Here is a 25,494-nt window from a genome sequence, read left to right as displayed (position 1 = left end):
TAAGAGTCATGAAAATATCAGAAGGAAATGGGACAGATGTAGTTGTTGATGTGGGAAAATGGTATGGTGGTGTGGGTTTCTTTATCTTAACTTCATAATGGCTTTGAGCACATCTCTAAACTATAGTCTACCATGGGGATTATTCACAGAAGGGGAGGTGTGCATATACTTTGAGGACCAGCACGAATGTATTATGTCCAGCCTTCAGATGACATCACACTCTTGCTATGTAGTTGCAGCTCTGAAACAGTTGGGCTTAAACAGAAGCAGCTGGTCCTAAACCTACAAAGTTCTTTATTAATCCTCAAGAAAATGTAATATAAATGGAATGTGTCAAGGTGGTCAGTGGCAGGATAGTCCGGTTATCCTGCATTTGTTGAGATAAGCTTGTGAGCAGATCATTTACATAATACACCACCAGCCTGACTTGGGTCACAGTCTAGTTTAGTTCTTCAACCATTATATCAGGTGTGGTTTTGGTTCTACATTGTCTTTTAAAATATTTTAGAGAAAATTTTATAACATAGTGGAAATCAATGGAAGAAACACATTAAATTAACTAGAAAGTTTCTACAGAGCCACCACTAGTAAGCAGTAATTCTAGTGCTTGTCAATTGCGTAGAGTTCTTTGGCAAAGTAACATTAAACATACCACTGAAAAGTAGTGTCCTATCTCTGGAATATTCTGTTTTGTCTTCATATTTGGAAATCAGTCCTTTTTTAAATAAAAGTTTGAAGAATATTTTTTATCTTTCTACTGAAATAAAAGGGGGCCAATCTTTGAAAAGCAANTGCTGGACCGCTGGGCCATCATGTCTCGAGAAGAGGAAATCATCACCCTTCAGCAGTTTCTGCGGTTTGGAGAAACCAAATCCATTGTGGAGCTGATGGCAATTCAGGAGAAAGAAGGGCAGGCCGTGGCTGTACCATCTTCAAAGACAGACTCAGATATAAGGACTTTCATTGAGAGCAATAATCGCACCAGGAGTCCCAGCCTCCTTGCTCACTTAGAGAATAGCAATCCTTCCAGCATTCATCACTTCGAAAACATCCCAAACAGCCTTGCATTTCTCCTTCCATTCCAGTACATAAACCCTGTCTCAGCGCCACTGCTAGGGTTGCCTCCAAATGGGCTACTGTTAGAGCAACCAGGGTTGAGGCTGCGGGAACCCAGCCTTTCAACTCAGAATGAATATAATGAGAGCAGTGAATCCGAAGTTTCTCCCACACCTTATAAGAATGATCAAACACCCAATAGAAATGCCCTGACCAGCATTACTAATGTGGAGCCCAAAACCGAGCCAGCCTGTGTCTCTCCCATTCAGAATTCTGCCCCAGTCAGTGATTTAACTAAAACTGATCACCCAAAAAGCTCATTCCGGATTCATCGGATGAGAAGGATGGGGTCAGCCTCTAGGAAGGGAAGAGTGTTCTGTAATGCATGTGGGAAGACATTCTATGACAAAGGTACTCTCAAAATTCATTACAATGCTGTTCACCTGAAGATCAAACATCGATGCACCATTGAAGGTTGCAACATGGTCTTTAGCTCCCTCCGAAGTCGTAATCGCCACAGTGCAAACCCCAATCCTCGCCTTCACATGCCTATGCTAAGGAATAACCGAGATAAAGATTTAATTCGGGCCACCTCAGGAGCTGCCACCCCTGTCATAGCAAGTACAAAATCAAATCTGGCACTCACAAGCCCTGGCCGGCCCCCAATGGGTTTTACCACTCCCCCTCTAGACCCTGTCTTGCAAAATCCTCTCCCTAGCCAGCTGGTGTTTTCTGGGCTAAAGACTGTACAACCAGTTCCTCCATTTTATAGAAGTTTACTCACTCCAGGGGAAATGGTGAGTCCTCCAACCTCCCTCCCAACCAGTCCCATCATTCCAACCAGCGGTACCATAGAGCAGCACCCCCCGCCACCCTCTGAGCCAGTAGTGCCAGCAGTGATGATGGCCACCCATGAGCCCACTGCTGACCTGGCACCCAAGAAAAAGCCCAGGAAGTCAAGCATGCCTGTGAAGATTGAGAAGGAAATTATTGATACCGCCGATGAGTTTGATGATGAAGATGATGACCCCAATGATGGTGGAGCTGTGGTCAATGACATGAGCCATGACAATCATTGTCACTCCCAAGAGGAGATGAGCCCAGGCATGTCTGTGAAGGACTTTTCTAAGCATAACAGGACCCGGTGCATTTCAAGGACTGAAATAAGGAGGGCCGACAGCATGACTTCTGAAGACCAAGAGCCTGAGCGGGACTATGAGAACGAGTCTGAGTCTTCGGAGCCCAAACTGGGCGAGGAATCCATGGAAGGGGATGAGCACATTCACAGCGAAGTGAGTGAAAAAGTCCTGATGAATAGTGAGAGGCCTGATGAGAACCACAGTGAGCCCTCTCACCAGGACATCATCAAGGTGAAGGAAGAATTTACAGACCCCACTTATGACATGTTTTACATGAGCCAGTATGGACTGTACAACGGTGGGGGTGCCAGCATGGCCGCCCTGCATGAGAGCTTTACATCGTCTCTGAATTATGGCAGCCCTCAAAAGTTCTCCCCAGAAGGTGACCTGTGTTCTAGCCCAGACCCCAAAATATGTTATGTGTGCAAGAAGAGTTTCAAAAGCTCCTACAGTGTGAAACTTCACTACAGGAATGTTCACTTGAAAGAGATGCACGTCTGCACAGTGGCTGGTTGCAATGCTGCATTCCCCTCTCGCCGAAGCAGAGACAGGTCAGTAAATCTCCATTGGCTGCTCCTGCTGGGGGTGGAGGGTGCCAGTTTTCAGTCATGTTGGACTTCACACTAAAAGAAATCCAACTTAGATGTTTTTGATGCACTGTAAAGATTGTCCACAGTGATCACGTGATAACTAGACTGCCATGCTCATGAAGGATTGTTGCAGTTGGTGCTTGTGATGATTAAGCATGCAGAATCATGTGCCATCTTACCCGTAATGCACGCCATTTTTCTCTGTGCTCTGTGTATATGTGTGTGTATGTGTTTTCATGCATCTAGGTGTGAATAAGTTAACTATGTACACGGTTCCCTGCTTCCCCGTGAACCTTCACTTAGAAGCCGCAGCTTCCGTTATATATATATTTATATATTTATATTTCTGCTTTGCCATGTGGCTTTTTGATTAAATCAATATATTATCTTCATACACACATATTTATCCAATATAGAAACAGAAATTTACGGATGGAAAGAACCATAGGTCCAGGACATCGAGACAGCCTGCATCTCCGTAGGTATAACCAGTAATGTTATCATTCCTTCCATGAGTATTTAGTGTCCTTGAATTCTTTAAGAGTCATGAAAATATCAGAAGGAAATGGGACAGATGTAGTTGTTGATGTGGGAAAATGGTATGGTGGTGTGGGTTTCTTTATCTTAACTTCATAATGGCTTTGAGCACATCTCTAAACTATAGTCTACCATGGGGATTATTCACAGAAGGGGAGGTGTGCATATACTTTGAGGACCAGCACGAATGTATTATGTCCAGCCTTCAGATGACATCACACTCTTGCTATGTAGTTGCAGCTCTGAAACAGTTGGGCTTAAACAGAAGCAGCTGGTCCTAAACCTACAAAGTTCTTTATTAATCCTCAAGAAAATGTAATATAAATGGAATGTGTCAAGGTGGTCAGTGGCAGGATAGTCCGGTTATCCTGCATTTGTTGAGATAAGCTTGTGAGCAGATCATTTACATAATACACCACCAGCCTGACTTGGGTCACAGTCTAGTTTAGTTCTTCAACCATTATATCAGGTGTGGTTTTTGGTTCTACATTGTCTTTTAAAAATATTTTAGAGAAAATTTTATAACATAGTGGAAATCAATGGAAGAAACACATTAAATTAACTAGAAAGTTTCTACAGAGCCACCACTAGTAAGCAGTAATTCTAGTGCTTGTCAATTGCGTAGAGTTCTTTGGCAAAGTAACATTAAACATACCACTGAAAAGTAGTGTCCTATCTCTGGAATATTCTGTTTTGTCTTCATATTTGGAAATCAGTCCTTTTTTAAATAAAAGTTTGAAGAATATTTTTTATCTTTCTACTGAAATAAAAGGGGGCCAATCTTTGAAAAGCAAAATCTTTAAGAAAAATAAGTAACTTTCTTATACAACCCAAAACATGCTTTGAGGAGAAACCATTTTTTAATGATTTTCCCACCCCCATTTACTTTGTTCTGTAAAAGTAGTTTATAGTCATGTTATTTCAGTTCCAAGGTATCATTGACAGTCCCAGAATACATCAGATAAGATGGCTATATTTTGAATAATAAAATACTGTACCCAACCTCCCCCAAGTTGTGAGCAATACTCATTCTTTTAAATTTGAGATAGTACACTACTAATAATGAGGTTAATGCATTGCATTTTTTTAAACAAAAAAAGACTCAAAACCTGCATAAAATATTTATGGAAATGGAGTGTTTGAAGACAAGCCAAAATTTAATCTTAATTGCATGAATTCCTGTCACAGTTTTAGTTGGTTTGCTGAAAATATTGCAAGTCATAGCACTGGAATAAATAGCTGTGAGACCAAAAGGCTACACACCCAACGTTTGAAGCCTTCATTTATGTAAAATTCCTAGAAAACGCAAGTGCTCATATGTTTATGTCTTCACACATAAGGAGGTACTGTTGAGGTACTGCTTATTGGTTTGTCTGAGGAAAAACATTTATTGATAGCAGGAAAATACTTCAATCTTCATTTTTTATTGTAGCTATCAGGATTGTAGTGCGTGACTAACCATATATAAGTTTAGACCCACATCTAGGATGATGAGGATATTCTAGGTGGAAAGAAGAGTACAGATGTGCTCCCAGGGTGTTCAGTCACGCAGAAGATAGCAAGCTTCAGAAGACAGTTGATACATTTCATTTGGCTGAAATCACAGTATGTCCAATCTTTTTCACTTTGGAGCTTTATCACATAAGATAAATGGAAAAGTAGATTGCAAAAAATTGTAGAATAGAAACTTTTAAATTCTTACTTGAAATTTTGCTTTTAACAATACACAACTCTTTTGATCCTAGGTTATAAACACACAAGTTCTGATAACTTTAATTTTGATATTATATTTTCTTAAGAAAAGTTTTCATCTTGTTTGAGTCTGTGACTTGAATTAACATAATGTTATGAGTTTAGCTACACCAAATAACCAGTGATGCCATTGGGGTGCCTGCCTCTTCCTGCATCTCAGCAGAGTGAACTGTGAAACATAATTGTATTCCTGTTTCAGCCTTTTATTATCATTTCGTCAATGAATGTCAACCTGTGATTTAATCTCGTTATTCACAAAGCCTCTTGGATGACATTTCTGATCTGTCTCTTAGACTTACCTTCTCCTGTCTCTTCACTTTTACTTTATTAGTCACAAGAACCCCAGGAAGTTTGTCTCCCTATTTTTTCTTTTTTAATTTGCTGTGAAGCTAAGACAAGTTTTCTTACCTTTTTCTTGAGCCAACAGACCTTCTCAAACAGAAACCCTCCTTTGTCTTTAATCCTGCTGTCCTCAGACCCATTTCTTTCCTCTCCCCAGAGTCTCAGTTTCATCCATCCTTGACTCCACAATGTCTTCCTTGAGCAAATAAAGCATTAGAGGGGATTTTGAGTGGGGGCTGAAGTGTGCAGGGCTATAGGGTTTCTGAGATTCCTGTCATAAAGCTAACAGAATTGCCCTCTTCCTTCTGTTTATAAAAGCAGACTTCTTCATGATTCGAACACCTTGGAGGAGTTTTACACAGGTCTGCCTGGGCTTCTTCCAAAGTGGTTATACATGAGGTAGTCGCATTTTTGGTCTCCAGATAGGCATGTTAGTAAGATGGGAAGTAGAAAGATGTTAAATACTACATTTTAGGTTTGGCAGTTAATTAGCAAAGATTACCAGGTCCTTTGTTGGTGATCCTTCTAGATTTTATAAGATCAAGTTGAAGATTTTTTAAAAGCAACAATGCTGTTTGTGTAAAGTGACACAGAGGAAGGGAAGAGACACATGCAAGATTTGTTAGGGCTAAAGATTCCAAGCAACAGCGTCGAATCTATTCTTTTCTATATAGTTGTAAATGAGTGTGTGTTTAACAAATTCAGAAGCCAAGAGGACCATTCCACATGGACAGAGAGCAAGCTAATACACACAAAGTGTGATTCATCTTTGTAACTAGGTAGCTGTTAGAATAATTTTTATTCTGAGTGATAGAAGTGAAATGTAAATAATTTTCTCTGTAGACAACTCTGATGCTCTAAAGCAGGGGTCCCGAACCCCGCGGCTGCAGACTAGTACTTGTCCATAGCCTGTTAGGAACCAGGCTGCACAGCAGGAGGTGAGTAGTGGGCGGGCGAGCATGACTGCCTGAGCTCCACCTCCTGTCAGATCAGTGCTGGCATTAGATTCTCACAGGAGTGCAAACCCTATTGTGAAATATGCACGTGAAGGATCTAGGTTGCACACTCCTTAAGAGAATCTAATGATAAATGTAATGTGCCTGAATCATTGAATCATCCCAAAACTATACCCCCCACTCACGTCTGTGGAAAAATTGTCTTCCATGAACTGGTCCCTGGTTACCAAAAAGTTTGGGGACTGCTGCTTTAAGGTGACTGCTAAAGTCTTCAAGTATATCCTGATAACAAAGTGTAGTGTTCGATTTTGAGGTCTCTAAAGACCCTTTCCTCCTTCTTGTTTATCCCTTGATCTGTCTGCTGCTGAGCTGCTGTTCTGTTAAGGAACAGGAGGCTGCCCCTCCATTATGAAGTATACATATGAAATCTTTCCTAGGAAGAGGAAATTCTAACTGGCCTGGAACCTGCCGCCTTCATACAGGAAATTCTCTTGAAGAGAGCCTGATAGTCAGAATTAGCTGGGTGTAGTTGACCTTTCATCCTTTCTCGTATTCTGACTTGATTTTTGATCCCCAGGACCTGAGTGGCATAGGTCACTCATTTTGAAGGGGAGCCTACTTATAAGTTAATTTGGTTTCTATTCAGGAAGAAAAATAACAAATACCCTCTGTTCTCTTTCCTAATATTCCTTATCATTTGCTCATAGGTTAAAATCTATTCATATTTGTCTTAATGATTGGCAGTTCTAAAATCCCATCTAAAATGAAGACTTTGTACTCAGCAACTAGATGACCTGTATAGTAAGAAGTCATTGTCTCTGTTTCATCCTACTTGAGTTTTACCATCTTTGTTCCTTTCTTCTCAGAGTAGTAGCTGCTAGTTGTCAAGGTTTGTCTTAAATTTTATCAGAAAGGTAAGCATATATGTTTGATCTTCAAGCTGTAGAAAGATGATTTAGCCCTATGAATAAATTTAAAGACCAAATTATATTTGCTGAGGGTGATTTATAAATAAATATGAGGCAACCATTGGTGTCACATGTGAACCTTCCATTTGATTGCTAGTTTAATCAGTCCACATCTAAACGTGGAAACTTCTCTATTCCTATGGAGGAAGACATGTGTATTTGGTTTATTAAAACCTGCTGATGTCTCCAGAACTAAATTTGTTCCTCTATAGGCCTCTGGGTAGCTGTAGCTAAAAAGCAGAAATGTATGGTTTTAGCTGGTCTGATTACCTGACTTCCAGCCCTGTACAGGTATGCAGAAATAAATTAACATGAGCTACCTCTGATGAGCCACTGCATACATTAACAGCAGAGGTGAAGATGCGAGAACATGTTACCTACCTCCTGTTACCACCTTCTCAGCATAGCAACATCCATGTTTTCCATGATTCTCTATGTTTGGAAACTTATACAGAACTTTTTCTAGGGAGGGCTTTTCAGTAAATACACATGATTTCACCAGGTAATACCTCTAAGAAATGAACCACTTAGCACCAATTCAGGATAACTATTAGTATATTTGCCCTAATATAATTAGCTGTCAAATACGATGTGGTAATCCCCTCCAAGTAAAAGAGGAGAACATTTTAAAGCATTAGCTGTTTCATTTCATTGCCAATCAAACTACAAGTCTCCATTTCTAAAATTCTCTTATAACGTGAAGTTGTGCAGGTCCTCTGACTTCTAAATGTTAAGGAAGAGTTGTTTTTTTTTCCCCTGCTACTCTATTTGGTTTCACAATAGAGCCAGATCAATAAACCTTTTGTACTTATCTCCATTACTTTCCATCAGAAGCAAACACAAAATAAATCCCCCTCTGAGTAATTGCTAGTTGTGCCCTCCTCAAGCAAAACTTTGGTAGTAAGATAAACTTCAGTGTCATTCCTGTCCCTGGGGTTCTTTTTAGATACTGGGAGAAGAGCAGTGAGCAAAACGGTCTCCTTGTATCATGGAGAGAGACTCTGTCAAGCCTAAAGTGAGCCTCGGATCTTCCTAATGACCTCCTGCTGGCCCAGCTGGATGCAAGACAAGCTCATTTAAGCCTCTGCTGACCTTTCACTCCTCCACTTCAAGAACCACACCAGTCATTTCCCCCGTCTTCAGAACTGTGTACCAAATAGACCACAGAGCTTCATGGCTGATGAATGATTTCCTTTTCATGATGCAAAGAGATTTTTACAAATTTCTATTGATGGGAGTTAACATTAAGTCTCTTGTGGAATTATAACTTCTGTTGCACATATATAATGCTTCTATATAGCTCTTATTTTTACCTTCCTCATAAAGGAACAATCTACTGTTCTTGCCAGCATTATCTTGAAAATTCAGGCCAAAATATCTGAGCAGAATGCACATATTGATTGCACCAGTGGTATTTTTCATGATGAGACCACTTTGAAAGGGTCTTCCTGATTTCCACCTCCCTCAGAGTCTATCTGACCTTCTCACAGACTTTATTGTTGTGAATCTTTCTTATATTTAACCATTTCTTTGAGAGGCTCATTTTTGTAGCCCATCTTCTGTTTTTAAAACACATAGGCTGTTTTCTACCCAGAAGAGGGTGGTAAGACCGTACATGTACATTAACATTCACTTGTATAACTCGGGTAAGTTCAGTTTTGTCTTAGGTGAAAGGCTGCTGTCAACCCTTCTGCTGTAAGTGATCATTCGTGGTTGTACTAAGAGGAAGGGATACCTTCTTTGCCTAAATTTCATAATGAAGGTTTAGCAATGAAGCATTTTTTTTTTCTTTTTTTAAAGCCTTCTCAGAAATAATGTGCTTGCCAGAAGACTCCCACAAGCTTCAAATAAATGAATGTGGCAGAATTGGAAAGAAGCTTGTCCTTGCCAAAAAATTGCAATGTCATAAAAGAGGAATTTGGTAACTTTGATTCTTGAGTGCCAAGATACGTGTGTGAGGGAGAGGCAGGCAAGCTGAGACAAGGAAGAAAGAATACTTTTAGGAAAGGACAGTTTTCTTCAGTTATTTCACATAAAACTACACTTTTAAAATATACCTAGATTTTATGTCCTAATGCAAGCTGCTTGAATTAAAACAGGAGTTGTAAATTCCTGGTAAAAAGCTGTTATGCCTAAAGTGTTAGTGATCCTAACTCTAGTACTTTGTAGAGTTTACTACTTAGTTTATTAACTAGGGGGGAAAATGTTACCCACTCCTAGTTTAATTCTTTTTGTTGCTTGCTCTAATTTTGACTTTACCTTAGGAAAGAAAAAAAAGACAAGTGTTTCTAACAGAATATATGTAAACGGTGCCTCAATATTGCTGTTGCATATATCAATCTGAATTATTACCAGCCATTCAAAAATTGTGCTAATGTTCTAATCTAAATTCATCCACATAATGTATATGTGTGTTTATACATAAACATCCACATAAATAAGAATATCAAAAGACAGATCATTCTTAATTGCCAGAAGAGACATCTACATCTTAGAGAGTGATGTATGAAGTAACTTTATCACATTGATGGGAAATAAGATTTCGTAAGTAAAATGAGACCCATTTGGGCACCAAGAACAACAGAACTGCAGCTGGTAGCCTTGTAGGTCTGATGGCCAGCGGAGGGGAGCCGCTCTAACTCTGCTGCCTTTTTAGTCTGCTCTGTCACTGAGGGGGCACTGGTGGGTCAGTTCACTCACTCGTAATTGTGTTTTACAGACTTCTAAAGCAATTGGCTCAGTCAGTCCCAATTCAATAAAAGTGGAGAGCAAGAGAGAGAGCACTTTTGTTCTATTTTTTACTTGAAATTATTTCATTCAGCAGTCTGTCTTTTTTATTACCAGGACTTGACATTAGCACTCCAAGCTATATTAGCATCCATTTCAGCAGTTCAGTAATGGTATTAAAAAAACACTTAACTTCAACGGTGAATGGTTGTATGACAGTACCATAAAAAATCCACATTAAAAAAAACTTATGTATTTGTCCCAGCAAATTATTTTTCACTTGTTTAACCACTTCAAAACTATATTCTCATGATGGGTATTCACGAGGTCTTTCTTGTTCTCAGCAACAGCTAACAGTGGTGCTCGGTTGATCAGGGAACTGAGGAAAGAGGAAAGGGAAATCCAGTGAAGACAGGGTAGGTAAAGATGCTGTTTACCCTGTAGTTAGATTACCTTCCATTCATCAGCGGAGATGGAATTGGCAACTTCAGAGCACCCAAGGTGAAATTCTTGGATCCTCCTACATGACTGGGATTTGATTTTGAACCCAACACTCTCCAAACTTGGGAGCAAAGCCTAACTACTTTGGCACTGCAGTGTGCTCATAAATGACTACATTAGTTTCTAAATTTTGATTAAACATTCAGTAATTAATCAATGGTAGACACGAAGCAGTTAGCAAGGTCCAGAGCTGCAAAATGTTTAAGACATAAAACATTACGAAGTAATTAGAATATGCTCCTTCAAGAGAAGGATTGCCTTCAATAAAGAGGTAAATGATAGCATCCTGTTTATTGTGGACGTAGGCAGCCAAAGCAATATGATAAACTGCTGGAGATACACATATCAGTAATCATCCACATTATTAGTGCCATTAATCATAATTCCAAAAATATGACAGCAGCAGCCAACTTTTTGACCAATTTTGCTTCTGCCTGTTGGCCATTATAACTTCACTAATAGACTGCAGAGCTCCTATGCGTGGCAGTTTGCATTGAGAATGGAAGGTTAATTATATTTGAGCTGCTGATTTCTTCTCTCCTTGGAAAAGGCTTAGCACTTTGACATTCCCAGGAGCTCACTGTTGTTAAATCAGTAAAAGTACTTTATTGAAATTTTCTTTGTTGGTCAGGAATGAGATGTTTCAAATGAGATATAAGCACCAGGCTGGAACAGTTGCTAATGCTTTCTTGCTTCAAAGTGATCCTTGGACAGCAAGATGAACTCAGTGGTTTCTTTAGATCACTTTGCTCTCTCATTTCTTGGGTAAAAAGTTCAGTGCTGTGTGGTGATACACCAGGAAATCCCACAAGATTAGTGGTAGTCTCAACATGTATCTCTATGACCAGGATGTCGAGAGTGGTTAATAACATAAGAGGGAATAAGTACTTCTTTAATACAAAATCCTGCATTTCAGACTCTGCCTGTGCAAATAAAAGTAAAAGAACTTCACAAAATCATCTGTTTCTAAATACTAAAACATTTAGTAGCATACATGCATTGCTGGTTGGTTAAATGAAGTTTTCATTTTTTTGGCTGGTAGTTTTGACATTTAATCAAAGTCGTAAATTAGATTATGCTCACTCTTCTTGTTCAGGTGTCTTTATTAGTTTCATTTTCAACACAGAATTCTAGATAAAGCCATAGCTAAATAATGATATTGATTGTCCTACAAAATACTGTCACCTCCCTTGGGGAACTCATGCATCCTGAATGTTGTATTTTAAGAAGATCATAAATTAACCATTTTAGGCTGGGCGTGGTGGCTCACGCCTGTAATTCCAGCACTTTGGAAGGCTAAGGCAAGCAGATTGCTTGAGACCAGGAATTCAAGACCAGCATGGCCAACATAGCAAAACCCTTCTATACTGACCAAAAAAAAAAAAAAATAGTTGGGCGTGGTGGCACATGCCTGTAAAAATTAGCTCCTATTATTTTGGAAATATATCTTCTAAAATCTTTATATAAGTCAGACTATATGAAACAAGGAATGGAAAGCTTGAGGGTTAATTTGTCCAGGGTAAATATAAAACTCAAAATTAAAGCTCAGATTTATTCTCAGTGAGTCCTTAAAAGATGCCAGGGCTCATGGCTTTGCTTTTTCTTACCCAACAATAGTAGTAAACTGAGCACCATATGAGCTGCCTGATTGAGAACACTTCCAAATGCTGTGAAAACATAATCCTGTTCACAGTGTAACACTCATCTCACATTACAGCACAACAGGTACCTATTGAATAATCAGCACCCTTGAGAAGCTTCGATGTGTCAGATACAACTCAAAAGTAAAATGGTTAGGGAACGGGGCTGCTGGATATCAATTCTACACTTAACCTGAGCATCCAGCATACACATTTTCCATCTACCAATCTGCCTTCCCAAATGCCATCCCTACATTAACATTTTTTATGCATTCCACAGCAATGACAAATTGTTTTCTAACTGTAGCACCAGATTTAGTATGCGAAAGACATGTTTGCCTCTGCCAACAAACCAATAATTCTCACTAACGTCTTCAGAGTTACAACATTTATAAAGTTGCAAAGTGGAGTAAACAAACCATCTGTTTGGCTTTTCCATATATGTCATGCTTTCTTATTAGCATATTACGATTCATTTAATAAACAAATTTGGTGATTTCGTTCACGTCAAAGCTAGATCGGAAGCTTGAAGATGATTAACATTCCTGGGACAAGCACATTAATACATTGCTTCCCCTGCAAAGTTAAATGGCTTCTCAGGAGAATCGCCCCTTGTTGACAAGATGAGACTGTCAATTTTGTTTGCCTGCCACATTAGGGGCCATACGGGGATGGCAGGCTCTGAGAGAGGGGAGTCGTGTAGGCAGCATAATTCACTGTGAATTGAGAAAAGAAGTCTAATTCTGATAAATGGTCGACCCCAATACATCCTACCTGTTATTACAACAGACGTGCCGTATCTGTGCAGTAAATTAGCTAAACCCCTAAAGAGTTTGGTGGGAGCTTATCTTCAAGTGAATAATTTGAATGTAGAGGAAACTGCCTGCGTGACCAGTATGGATGATTTGTTTTATATTGAAAGGGGTTGAAATGACTGAATTTCATACTTTTAATTTGCAAGAATTTGCTTAGATTTTGTTTCTTGCATTTAATATGTACTTCCTTACGTTTGGGGCTTTTTGAGTGTTACCCAGTAGAATTTCACATTGAATTTTCTTCCTGAGCTAGGGGATGGTTTTCAGATCTTTTGGACAGAATCTTTAAATAATAACCTGTAGAACAACTACTAATTTTACAGAAAGGTATAGTGTCAAAAGTATCATTTTGTGCACAGAGCCATAAGCATTCATTATTAATAAATGATAATACAAAATTTTGAGGTAAGTGTAATAGATAGTATTGTAGCAATCCAGATAAGAAAAGAACTAATGAGAGGCAGAAGTTTTAATTTTTCATTTCTGTGGATTTGGATAGCAGGTTTACATTTCTACTCAAAAGTATTGTTGACGCAGTAGTCCTAAAATATACTTAACCCTAGCATCTAGACTTACCCAGATTGGATATAAATTTATCTCTCTCTCTCCCCCTCTCCCCATATACATGTATGTAGACACATACATACAAACAAATAGGCATGCATATGGTATCTGCTATGTATATGTTATGATCATTCTATACAATATCATTTGAGAATTTGGGAATGTGTGTGTGTTGAACGGCAGAGTTGAGCTGGAAAATAAAGGCAAAAACTAATCCAAAGTGGGGCCTCAATTATTTTTCACTTGAGGCATTCTAATTAATTATCAAGTGTTTTGTTTCAATTCAGTAAGTTTAGACTGGTTCACATCTGATTAAGAATTAAGACACTTTGTGCAACCTATAGCTTGATTCATTATTCAGTCTCTGACTGCCACAGTCTTATTTTCTAATTTGGTCATGCAACTTGTTTTTTGTTTTTTGTTTTCTTTTTCGCGTCTTCCCTGTATCTTAAAGTCAAGTTTAAAACCTCAAAACACTTTCTCTAGATAGTGTTTTGTTTTAGTTTTAATTTTATGGACCAGACATCACATTAAATCTAACTTAATGTGATGAGAAAAGAGAAGTCCAAGGCAAGACTTGCTTTCTCTCTGAAGGGCATTTGCACTTACTTGCCTACATTTGATGAATTTCATGTCTTTTGTGGTTGCATGGTAAAGTTTCCATCAAAGGAACAGAAAAAGACTGGTAGTCCACTTTAGTCCAGTTAGAGTACTCCCACTCAGCATTTCAAAGAAGAAAGAAGTTTGGTTCTGCAGCACCCTCCCCCCAGTCCAAGGTTTTATAACTTTTTGCTTTTAAAGGTGATCTTGGTCTTTAAGAAGCTTTTGGTAAATTCACAGTATAGAAAGATTACAGAGGTTTAAGGGAAGCATTTGTAATTCCAAGCATAGCCCAAGTTACAGGACTTTTTCATGTCCTAATTTTGTGGCATTCCCTTATAACACATTAGGCTATTAATAGTGTCAGAATCACCATTTGTTGTGTCGCCACCACCTTTCCTTGGATATTCTGTTACATGAGTCCTACCTTGGGATCATTGTTTTCTTCCCTTCTACAGTATATTTTGGGAAATACTTCCTGAAGACTCATGCATATTATTGATGGAAGGGAAACCAATGTACTTTTAAGTATCTCCTCTGTACAGAGTATTCTACTTCATGTGCAGGACACATAATATTGAATAAAATTTAGTTATGTTCTTGAAAGTGAACATCTGGGGCTAAGGTTTGGACCACTGCCTTAATGATTACCACTGCACTTACTAAGACCAAATCCGTATCCCTTCTACCTATGAACTCATTTTCTCTCTCCATTTCAGTCATTTTTTTTCTGTAAGAGGAACTTCTTTGCATGTTTCTTTCTTGCCTTTCAAATCAAAGCAAGTAGAAACCTTTCTGCTGTTCATGTTCTTATAGAATATAAGATGTTCTAATACAGTCTAGATTTTTGTTAATGATAATTCTTCCCTCTTTCCTAGAGATAAATATTCAGAACACTAAATCTGTTTCTAGAAAAACCATCTCTATCACTGGAGAGCTCAAAATTGGTTCCTTGTTGGATTCTTTGTTCCAGTTGTTGCATACAACTGAGTATGGCTTCCTCTGCCAGGGAGTCCCCCTCCGGTTTCCAGCACTCTCTGGCCTTCCTCCCATTTTAGGGTCTTCTCTCTACATCTGATTATCAGTAGGAGAGAGTTCTTTCTGTGTCTATTCCATCTTCCCTTTCTTTTCACCTCTTCAGTTTTGCTGATCCTGATAAACTTGTAATAGTCCTCAAATTGCTATTAACCCTAGGTCTTTGTATCTCATGAGGACAGTATTTTATGACAGCTAATGGTCTGGATTGAATGATTCAAGAGTCCAACAATAGGTCTTTGTTAAAATCAAGTGCTGTCTTTTGTCCATTCTGTGGAGACTGAACCCTAACCTCTTGGGCAGGATCAGTACCCTCTAAAGAATTTTAGTCTGTTTTCCTTCTCATGCTTTCCTTCCACCTTAGGAATACTGGTGTGAGTTTGTGAGAAAATCTTCAAGGCCACTATCATGAGAGTGAACAGCAGACTTTCCTCAGTCCATCCTTCCCATCTCCACTTCAAGTGTTTTGCATATGGCATTTAGGAGGATTATTAAACAAAAATGAAATGGATTAAGAATTGAACATAAAAGAATCAATTCTCGTGAACTGTGGTCGCATAATGGAAATCGACTACCATGAATGAACCCGTGTACTGAAGTTATGAAGAGCAGAGCTAATGCACTGCCATGAGTTCATCTTTATTATTGCATTACACCTGAATCAATTGATAAAGTAGCTTTTTTTTTTTGAAGCGAGGGATGGCACTTAATTGAATAAAAGTCAATGTAATTATATTAGCAGAGGCCAACAGTACTGCTGACAGCGGAAAAGGGACACTGTTGAACAGAGTGCCAGAGCTGGTCTACACATTTCTGCACATCGTTTTGTTGACAGATATTGAGGGCTGGTACATTGTCTAATTAGATTACAGATTTCTACTGCTGTAAGTGAGAAATGAAGAGAAAATCTCTTCCTGGTAACATATTGGTGGAGATGTGTAATTTCACAAGTCATCTTAGGGAAGACGTGTCCATCTGGGTGATCAGTGTGTCCTTTTCTCAATGTTAATTTATTCTTCCTTATTCAGTGTGTCTTGGTGCAACTGCTGTGTGTCTGGCTGCTATTTTTCTCAGCAGTGAACCTAGGAAGTGGTAACTGCAGATGTGTGAGAAGCAACAGAGTTCTAGATTACAGTCATCGCAAAATGTGTGCTCGTGAAATTAAGAAAGGGGGAGGGTGTTAAAAATAATGAGCAGGGATAGGATTTCGTGGGCTGCATATAGTTGGCAGATTGTTTTATCAATAGAATAATAGCGCATAGCATAACTCTACTTCCACATTCTTGTAATAACTCTGGTGGTGTACCCACATGTCAGAGTAAAGACCTCACAGTAGGCATTTCCTGCACTTTGCTTAGCAACCTGCACTTGGAGTCATCTGCATCTGACACCAAGGAAACGGGAAATTACTGTGTCATAGCAGGGACCGTGGGGACAACTTCTGTTTATCATTCACATACCCACACACTGCATGCATCTGTTTAATACTCATTTGTGGATGATGATGATGCTGTGAATTTGGTTTATTTTAATTTGATTTATGATTTTTGGATTATACAGCTGATCTGAAAATCATCAAGACAGCATATGGGATGATCGCTTATGACAGAAAATAATTTTGTGATCAGAACGTTTTAAATCCCTATTTTATTGTTTACGTTTTTCAAAACCAGATGTCTAGAATGTGAATTTGTTTTCTCTCTCTCTCTCTTTCTCTCTCTTTCTCTCTCTCTCTCTCTCTCTGTCTCTTATTCTTGCTTTCTTTTGTGATCGATTTAGCAAAAGATTAGAAAGCTGATCTTATTGTCACAAGGTAAGCTCAGCCTTCCTAAGTGCAGTTGGAGAGGGCTGCTGCCCTCTGCCCCTTAAAACCCGGAGTGCTGTATATTGTTTTGTGTGGAAAGGTGGAGAAGTGTTCCCCACCTTTCTTGTCTCTGAGGCACATACCTCTCAACCATCTCTAGGAAATATCAACCGTGTTTGTCACCAAATGGAATGACGCATTTTGGTCTTCCATACTTTTAAGTGTAATCAGGAGGTCTGTTGAACTTTATATCAGCCATTTAGGTCATTTCTCTTATCACAATTACTTCTCCAAGCTGTAGAGCTTCCACCAGTATTGAGAAGCTTTTATTTATCTGTAGATATGTTCGTTTATTTTTTGGAAGGGTAACCTTCAATTTAGGTACTGTTGAACATGTGAGCCTTTGCAGGTGGAGAGAGGTATATGCCCAAGAGCACTTTAAAAATAAGTGGGGGATATAAATACAAAGACAATGTTTCCAGATAGATGATAACATATCAGGCTTTGTAAATCATGATGTCCCTGTGGATTCTCTGGGACAAATCCTGTCTATATATATATAGTATATAATACAAGCAAAGCACTCAGTGAGTAGAATAAAAGTTTTTGCTTGTCCTAAGAAGTATGGGTTCCAGTTGTTAAAACAGAGGAACCCTGTGTTATTGTTGTGCTTGCTTTTTTTATTATTTTATTTTATTTTTGTACTTACTCGTGTTTTAATTTTGTACCTCTGGGGGTTTTTTTTTTTTTCTGTTTGTTAAGTATGACTTTTTTTAAAAAGGTGGGTGGATTTATTTTTTAAAAAGTTTCTGGTCTTTCAGTTTTGCTTAAATAATGTAAAAATTTTTAAAGTAGAATTATACTGCGATGAACATATTTGGGACACTAAAATGTACATACTTCTAAAAGTAACATGTATTTTATTATTAGATTTAAACTGGGATTTGCCAAATCATTCTGACAAAAGGCATTCGTGTCTGTTAAAGACAGCCTGTAACCCTATTGGCCGGCCGCCGTCAAATTGCTTAATCTGTTAAGCTATTGTTTTTCCATTTTTTTTTCTTAAAACTTGAAATGTGGGAGGGTGAGAAGGAAGATTTCATTGTTTTTTGAAGTTATATCTAAATTATCTAGACTACTTTTTTTTTTTTTTTTTTTTTGAGACGGAGTCCTCCTTTGTCCTCAGGCTGGATGCACTGGCGCGATCCGGACTCACAGCAAGCTCCGCCTCCCGGGTTCACGCCATTCTCCTGCCTTCACCTCCAGTACCTGGGAACTCAGGCGCACACCACCACGCCCGGGCTATTTTCTGTATTTTTAGTAAAGACGGGGTTTCATCGTGTTATGCCAGGGATGGTCCTCGATCTCCTGACTCGTGACCGCCGCCCTCGGCCTCTCCAAAGTGCTGGGATTACAGGCGTGAGCCACCGTGCCCAGCCTGACTACTTTTTTAAAAAATGAATTTTTCCTATACCTCAAAATACAGTGTGTGCTGTATAGAAAAGATGTTTATTTTTTCTTGTTTTTAGGTAAATTTAGACTGTTCCATTTAGACAAGCAGAAAGTTTCTATTCTTTTATTCTATTTAATATATATCATAAAATCTCTGCCATGAAATTCTCTGCAGCTGATGCTGCTACATAGTAAAACTAACAGTAATCACTGAGAAAAAGGTGCATGGGCTTGCATTCATACCATTGACAGATTTTACTCTCTTATAAAAATTATGTTAATGGAAAGTTCCCCTGATTGCACCTCCCACCATCACCACTAAACTCCCAGATCCTGAGGATATAGGAGAATGCTTGCTTTTATAATGGTGTAATTAGCAGTGAATGTGCTTATTTGATACCTAGTGAAAGCTGAATCAATTTTAAAATGCTTTCCTTTTTCTCACCCCTCCCCAACCCCTATCCACCTACCCCCCCTTCCCTCTTGTTTTCCTAGACACAGTGCCAACATAAACCTACATCGTAAACTGTTGACCAAAGAACTCGATGACATGGGCCTGGACTCATCGCAGCCCTCCCTTAGCAAGGACCTCCGCGATGAATTTTTGGTGAAGATCTATGGTGCCCAGCACCCCATGGGGCTCGATGTCAGGGAAGATGCCTCCTCTCCCGCAGGGACTGAAGACTCCCACCTGAACGGGTATGGGAGAGGCATGGCAGAGGACTACATGGTCCTTGACTTGAGCACCACCTCCAGCCTCCAGTCCAGCAGCAGCATCCATTCCTCCAGAGAATCCGACGCAGGCAGCGACGAGGGGATTCTTCTCGATGACATTGACGGGGCGAGTGACAGTGGGGAGTCGGCACACAAGGCCGAGGCCCCTGCCCTCCCTGGCAGCCTAGGAGCTGAAGTTTCAGGATCTCTTATGTTCAGCAGCTTGTCTGGGAGCAATGGTGGGATCATGTGCAACATTTGCCACAAAATGTACAGCAACAAAGGGACCCTGAGAGTGCACTACAAAACCGTGCATTTGCGAGAAATGCACAAGTGCAAAGTCCCAGGTTGCAATATGATGTTTTCCTCTGTACGAAGCCGAAATCGGCACAGTCAGAACCCTAATCTCCACAAAAACATTCCCTTCACTTCAGTAGATTAGTCTCAGAATGGACACTACAAATGCCAGCTCTCACCAGATGGCCTACGTGTTTGAACTGCCATAGTCAGTGTGCGCTTATGTACTTGGGGTGTGTGTGTGTGTGTGCATTTATGTATGCTCTGTGGCTACATACACACACACGTATTTCCTTGAGATAAATAAGATAAACACTAGGTGCTTTTGAATTTTTTTCACTTCCCTTTATAAAAGTTTTGGGAAAGGAGTGGGATCTTTGATTTAAGGGTGAAGGCAGAGTACCCCTTTAAACACACACACACACACACACACACACACACACAGTGTGCAACTAGCCCCAGTTTTGACAGAATAATTCTTGGTCTTCCCCAAAGAGACAATTTGTTGTACCCATGACTGTTGCCTGCAAAAATAAAAGGGAAAAAAAAAGAAAAAAGAAACAAAAAGGAACTCCTTATAGTTGTCTTTTGTGAACTTTTAAGGTTTTGAAAGAACCTTCAATTAAAGCATGGCAGATTCACCTGTAAATATTTAGCCTTGAGGGGCCATTGATGTAAAACAATTGTATTGATGGTTGTTTAACTTTTTTGTTTAATTTTTACAGTTACATCCAGCTGTTAGATATGCAGGAAAAAATAGTTTGCTGGCTAGCTCTATTCATTTATGTTAGCATTAATGCACATTTTTTTTTTTAAAAAAACATGGTCTTGTTTTTACTACCTGTTAGATATAGTGATAAAGAGGTGCTGGCATGCTTTACAGCACAGATCTGATTTTTTAAAATGTCCTGTACTAGTACATAAATCCTGTCATGCACTTTTTTTCATACACTACAAGGGGATGTGTAATAACCATGCTTCTTTTTTATCCTTAAACTATTGCCATACTTCAGTAAGTGTCTTTTTTAAAAAAAAATTCACTTGTATAAAAATGGTCTGGTCAGTATAGGGCACAAATGCCAAACAAAGTATTAGTGTTAACACAAAACTGCCAACTTTGCACAAGTTTCCAGAAAAGAAAATACAATTAGTCACTCAACATAACCACAGGCCAATTTGTCGGCCACCAGAAAACCGCTTTTTAAAAAAACACTTGGTGATTCTTTCAAGTGCCGAATGTTATTAGAATCAACATTGCATCCTTCTTGCTTATACGTTAAGTTACATAAAAGGAAAACAAAATTATGTGGTGTGAAACAGCCAAGGCATTTATTCTTCAGAGGCAGGATAATATTTCAGGATACAAAAGCCCAAATTACCCGCTACGGAACAAAGATGAATACAGTAAAAGAGTTGAACACTCATTTCCAGGGCCCTAACCCTTATCCTTTAGAAAGAAATCCTCTGAACTGGGTCAGTCTCTTGTATGGCTGTCTAATTTGTTGAAAATTCTGCAGTCGTACTATAATTCAGGCCTGTTTGGTAGACAAAATCAAAAGGCATTTAACAGCAGCAGTACTTGGAAGCTTTGAAAACATGTGCTAAACTTGAATTGAGCAACACTCCTTTCTGAAAAGCCAGAAGAAGGGGATTTTAAACTAGGATCTCTCAGTGTTCAGTGTTTCGTGTTTCCCCACACGATTTGTCAGAGAGAAATGAAAGCAAGCCTGAAACCAAGCAATTGAGAGTGAGAAAGAGGGAAGAGACTATTCTCCCAACCTTTTTTGTTTTGTTTTGTTTCCGATGTTTACACATGTTGCCTGAGCTGGTTAACCACATCGGCAGCCTCAGCTACCACAACATACTGACTAAATGATGATATTTACTCAAGTTCAGTCTGCAGCCAAAACCATTAGGGTGTGCATTGCAGACTGTTTTGTTGTCTTTTTTTTTTTTTCCTTTTTTTTTTAAGTGGAGAGGAAAGGAAGAGATAAACAAGGAATATTTTGTTGGACAGTACACAATAATTTAAAGAGAATGTATTTCTTTTTTGCATTTAATGGCCTCAGACATTTCTCTCATCAGTCTAAAAGTTAGAAATATCCCTTTGTTTTAACTTTTATGTCGTTTCCATTTTCATGTTTTGTAATTATTTTTTCTATGTTCACATCAGCATTCACTTCCGTTAAATTTGCCAAAGGAAACTGTTAATATGTTTCTGTTGTTATTATTCCTGTAGGATTTATTGTACCTCACAGTATTTATTGTTTCCCAAAATAAGCATCATTAGTTGGGGATTCAGTATTTTTATTTGTGAAAATTTCAGAAACAATAGATTCTTAAAGATAAGCTAGCTATGTCTAGGAGCTTTATCTTTTCACCTCCTTCGGAGGATGCTATGGGGTTCATTTCAATTCTTCATTTGTTCTACAGGGAGGAAAGACCAAAAGTATTTGCAGTACAAAAGAAACTATATCAAAACACTATGTTAAATGACAAGTGTTTATGGTAAAAAGTTGAGGAAATTAGTAATAACCATTTTTGTTTTCTTGTACCTTTGAATTCCCCAAAGACTTAATTGCTTTATTTTGGTGTTGTGTTAAATTGAATAGACAGAGATGTTTTCCTTTGTTTTATACCATATAAGACTCTGTACAGTATGTTTGTGAAAGATTGAACAAGAATAATGAAAGTTTGTTTGCAAACATTTTGGTCCTCTCAGCGTTCTCTGTATTGTGCTGTTGCCCCATTACCAAATGATTAGATTCCAAAAGGGTGGGAAAATATTTTTAATATCCCAACAAAACATAGAAACTCTGGCTTTTGCAGTGTGCATAGACTACATGTAGTTTTATGAAAATAAATACACACTTTTATTTCTGCAACTTTGAAAAGTTACATTCAGTTGAGTTACTAGAACTCATCTTGTACAACAGCAATGTTTAGTCTGTTTAATTTAATGTCAAATAAAAGGTCAGATAGCCCTCGTGAGTGAATTACATAGCTATCAGCAGGTCACATCAGCAGATGAACCAGGCTTAGAACAAATGTTTGTTACTTGCTGCAATCCAAGCTAATGTGTATAGCCAGTTAGAAAAAGTCCAGAAGTAATGAGATTCTAGAAGTAGAGTTTCCCTTGCTTGGAAACATGGATATGTTCACCTGTTTTTTGTCAGAGAAATGGCAATAAGTCCTGGACAGCTGACACTTTTTAAGTATCTCCCCTATTTGCTACTACTTTTGTGCCTCAAGTGCCCAGTCGTTACGGTGGCCTTCTAAATGAGTAAATAACATTTTCCAATATAAAGCCTATTTGCTTAAAAGGGACGGGGAGTGGACGGATGTAGTACATGCAATGGAAAATCATAAAATGTACAATTCTTCTGTTCCCAAAGTATTGCTTGTTCTTGAGTGTGTGCCTGAGTGTCGTGTTTTGACTTAACTAGAATTCTAGTTAAGATGATGATCCCACGGCTTATTTGCAAACAGGAAGGATAAAGAGATGAGCATTTTAGTCATTGAGCTTTTCATCTTGCCCATTCCTACTCATTTGTTTTTTCATAGGAGTTTTTTGTTGTTAAACAGTTTCTCTTAAGCCACATCCATTCTATGCTGGCTGAAAATTAATAGTGATTTAGATGTTTATCCAACAAGCTTTTCCCCGTGTGATTGGTTTTAGCCAGAGTTTATCACAGGGACAAAATTAGGCGCTGTGACTGTGCATGTTCTCTAGCTGGTGTTGAAACTTACTGTCTTGATCATTTAAAACTATGTTTTTGTAAATATCAGGTTTAGTCTGCTTTCGGGAATATCTGCATTTTATGGAAGCAAAGAAAAAGGATAGATAATAAGTAATCTGGTTTAAAAGTGTGATAAAAATCCTTGGCATTCTTTGTTCTGATATTAATTGTATTTAAATAAGTCAACCCAGTGTAACTCATTCCAAATCTTAGTCCAGCTGCCCTGTTCAGCCTGATGCCTTTTTAAGTTTTAAAGGTGTTAACATTTTCCTTTTCAACATGGCAAACATGTTTTAAAACCTTTTTGGCACAATGATGCCACTGTCCTCATAGTGTTATTTCTTTGGTCATGAATTTTCAGGCCCTTCCGGTAAGAGGAGAAAGGCACTTACCTGGTTAACAGCCCCATTAGTATACATTGCTCTAAGGAAGGAAAAAAAAAAATCTTTGAATATATCAATAATGGGCTGTTCCAGAGGCATTCTCCTCATTTTACTCAGGAGAAACTATGCACTAGGTTCCCACCACATACAATGTGACCTTTTTTTCCCCTTTCTCTGTACACACCCCAGATGTGTGCCAAGCAAATGAGAATGAGGGCTGTTGACAATTAAAACATAAAGAAACTAGTCACCAGATTGAGATGGACATGCTGCTAACTGCTGACAGCTTGACCTGAGCAGTCCTAACTTGTATCTGGTCTGTTAGCACTGGGTTAGATTGACTAACAGAGTAAATAAAATTCAACTGTCATAAGACACGCTACATCTGCTATCATCAAGAAATCATCCAGAAGAAACTTTCTTTCATCCTGTGGTCACACCCTTTTCTTAAGAGCTTCTTTTTAAAAATTATGACAGACAAATTTCATTCTTTAAAATCACTTACCTTCTTCCACACTTGAAATATTTAAATTAGGTGGTTTTGCTTTTCCCTCTCATTGTTTATTTTTTTGGGATGGATCTAAGATGGGAAATAAAAGGTACCAAAAATACTGGAGGGATCATGGTGTTTTCATCACAACTAAGTAGAGGGTCAGTTCCTGCCCTGGTTGCACTGGAAATGTTGGCTCGAGGGAAAAGACTGGCATAGCTCTGCCTCGCAGTTCGTGAGAGCGTATTGATGCTAGTGACCTGCAGAATTCCCATGACCAGGTGAGTCGGCTCTGAGGAAGGGGTTGGGAAAGCAAGGACAGCTGCATGGAATAGCTGAAGTTCCTTTGGGTCAGGAAGAGCCAACTGTTGTGGGGTTTTGGTTGCTTTTGCTTTGTTTTTGAGTGGGAAGTCTTGCTGGAATCCCCTGAGAACCAAAAGATGCCAGGGGTCAGCGAGGCTATAGAAAAGGACAGTGGTAACACCTCGTTTTCATCCTAATGGAGGAGTAGGTGCAAATGGCACCAGCATGGATCATTCCTTTCTTGATCATTACTGGTGCTTGCCACTGTAGCAACACAACAAAGCCATGATTGTAATTAATACTAGGCTAAAGACCTTGGTCAAAATGGGAGCTCATTTACTGTTCTATGAGATAAATAAGTAACTTCTCTTTCCATATTTTCCCTCAGAGAATGTGTGGTAGTCTTGTGCTAGTACTAAGGTCATGTTTGATCTGTCCCACACGGTCGCATATTTCCTGTGGCTGGAGTGTTGCTCACCATAAATGGTCATTTTCAAACAGTACTATGTAAATGCAGCTGTACAACTGACCAGTGAGTTATCTCTCATCACTGTTGCCCACTACCCGTCTGTCCTTATGTCGTTTCATCATCCTCATCCTTCCCACATCTTGTGCAAAATGATTTTCTGTGGTCATTCGGCAGTAACTGTATGTCACATACTGTCTTTTTGGCATTTGTTGAAAAATCCAAATGCTTAATAACAGAAGGTTTAAAAAAAAAACTAAGCATTTTTACATGTACACTGAATTGGATCAGCATTATTGTTCATTATAATGCTATATATATTTTTGGAGCAGCATACTATAGTTGTCATAAAACTATCTTTATTCTTCTCCTCTAAAGTGTTGTTGTAAATTCATTTGACCTTTACTGCAGGAAAAAAAAAAAAATTTTTTTATATGGGGTATGAAGACAAGGCTCCGTTTGTAACAAATAGTGGACCATTACAAAAGAGGAAAGAAAAAAGCCAGGGCTGAGCAGCAAGAAGCTTCCGTTCAATTTCACCTCATATCTTTCTAATAACGTACTTGTCACTTTATTACCTTCCAGTAATGTGAAAGCTGCTGACAAGACTGTCACACTAACAG

General features: G+C 38.7%; 1 protein-coding gene across 1 annotated transcript; it reads left to right on the top strand.

The window, feature by feature from the left end:
* The first annotated feature begins 793 nt into the window (after nucleotides 1–793).
* Nucleotides 794–22,194, top strand: LOC108541756 (zinc finger protein basonuclin-2). Its single transcript, XM_017891427.1, has 2 exons — nucleotides 794–2,746; nucleotides 18,974–22,194. Exons 1-2 carry the CDS (start codon nucleotides 813–815, stop codon nucleotides 19,632–19,634), a joined length of 2,595 nt encoding a protein of 864 aa, XP_017746916.1. The 5' UTR covers nucleotides 794–812; the 3' UTR covers nucleotides 19,635–22,194.
* The last annotated feature ends 3,300 nt before the right edge of the window (nucleotides 22,195–25,494 follow it).

The sequence above is a fragment of the Rhinopithecus bieti genome, unplaced genomic scaffold (genome assembly GCF_001698545.2).
Source record: "Rhinopithecus bieti isolate Rb0 unplaced genomic scaffold, ASM169854v2 scaffold_71, whole genome shotgun sequence".
Classification (NCBI taxonomy): domain Eukaryota; kingdom Metazoa; phylum Chordata; class Mammalia; order Primates; family Cercopithecidae; genus Rhinopithecus; species Rhinopithecus bieti.
This window is presented reverse-complemented; position numbering and strand designations above follow the sequence as displayed.

Excerpts from the sequence above, each read along its gene's own strand:
- LOC108541756 (XM_017891427.1), top strand. The coding sequence starts at position 813 with ATGTCTCGAGAAGAGGAAATCATCACCCTTCAGCAGTTTCTGCGGTTT. Across the intron at positions 2,747-18,973 it reads TCTCGCCGAAGCAGAGACAG|ACACAGTGCCAACATAAACC; the intron begins GTCAGTAAATCT and ends TTGTTTTCCTAG.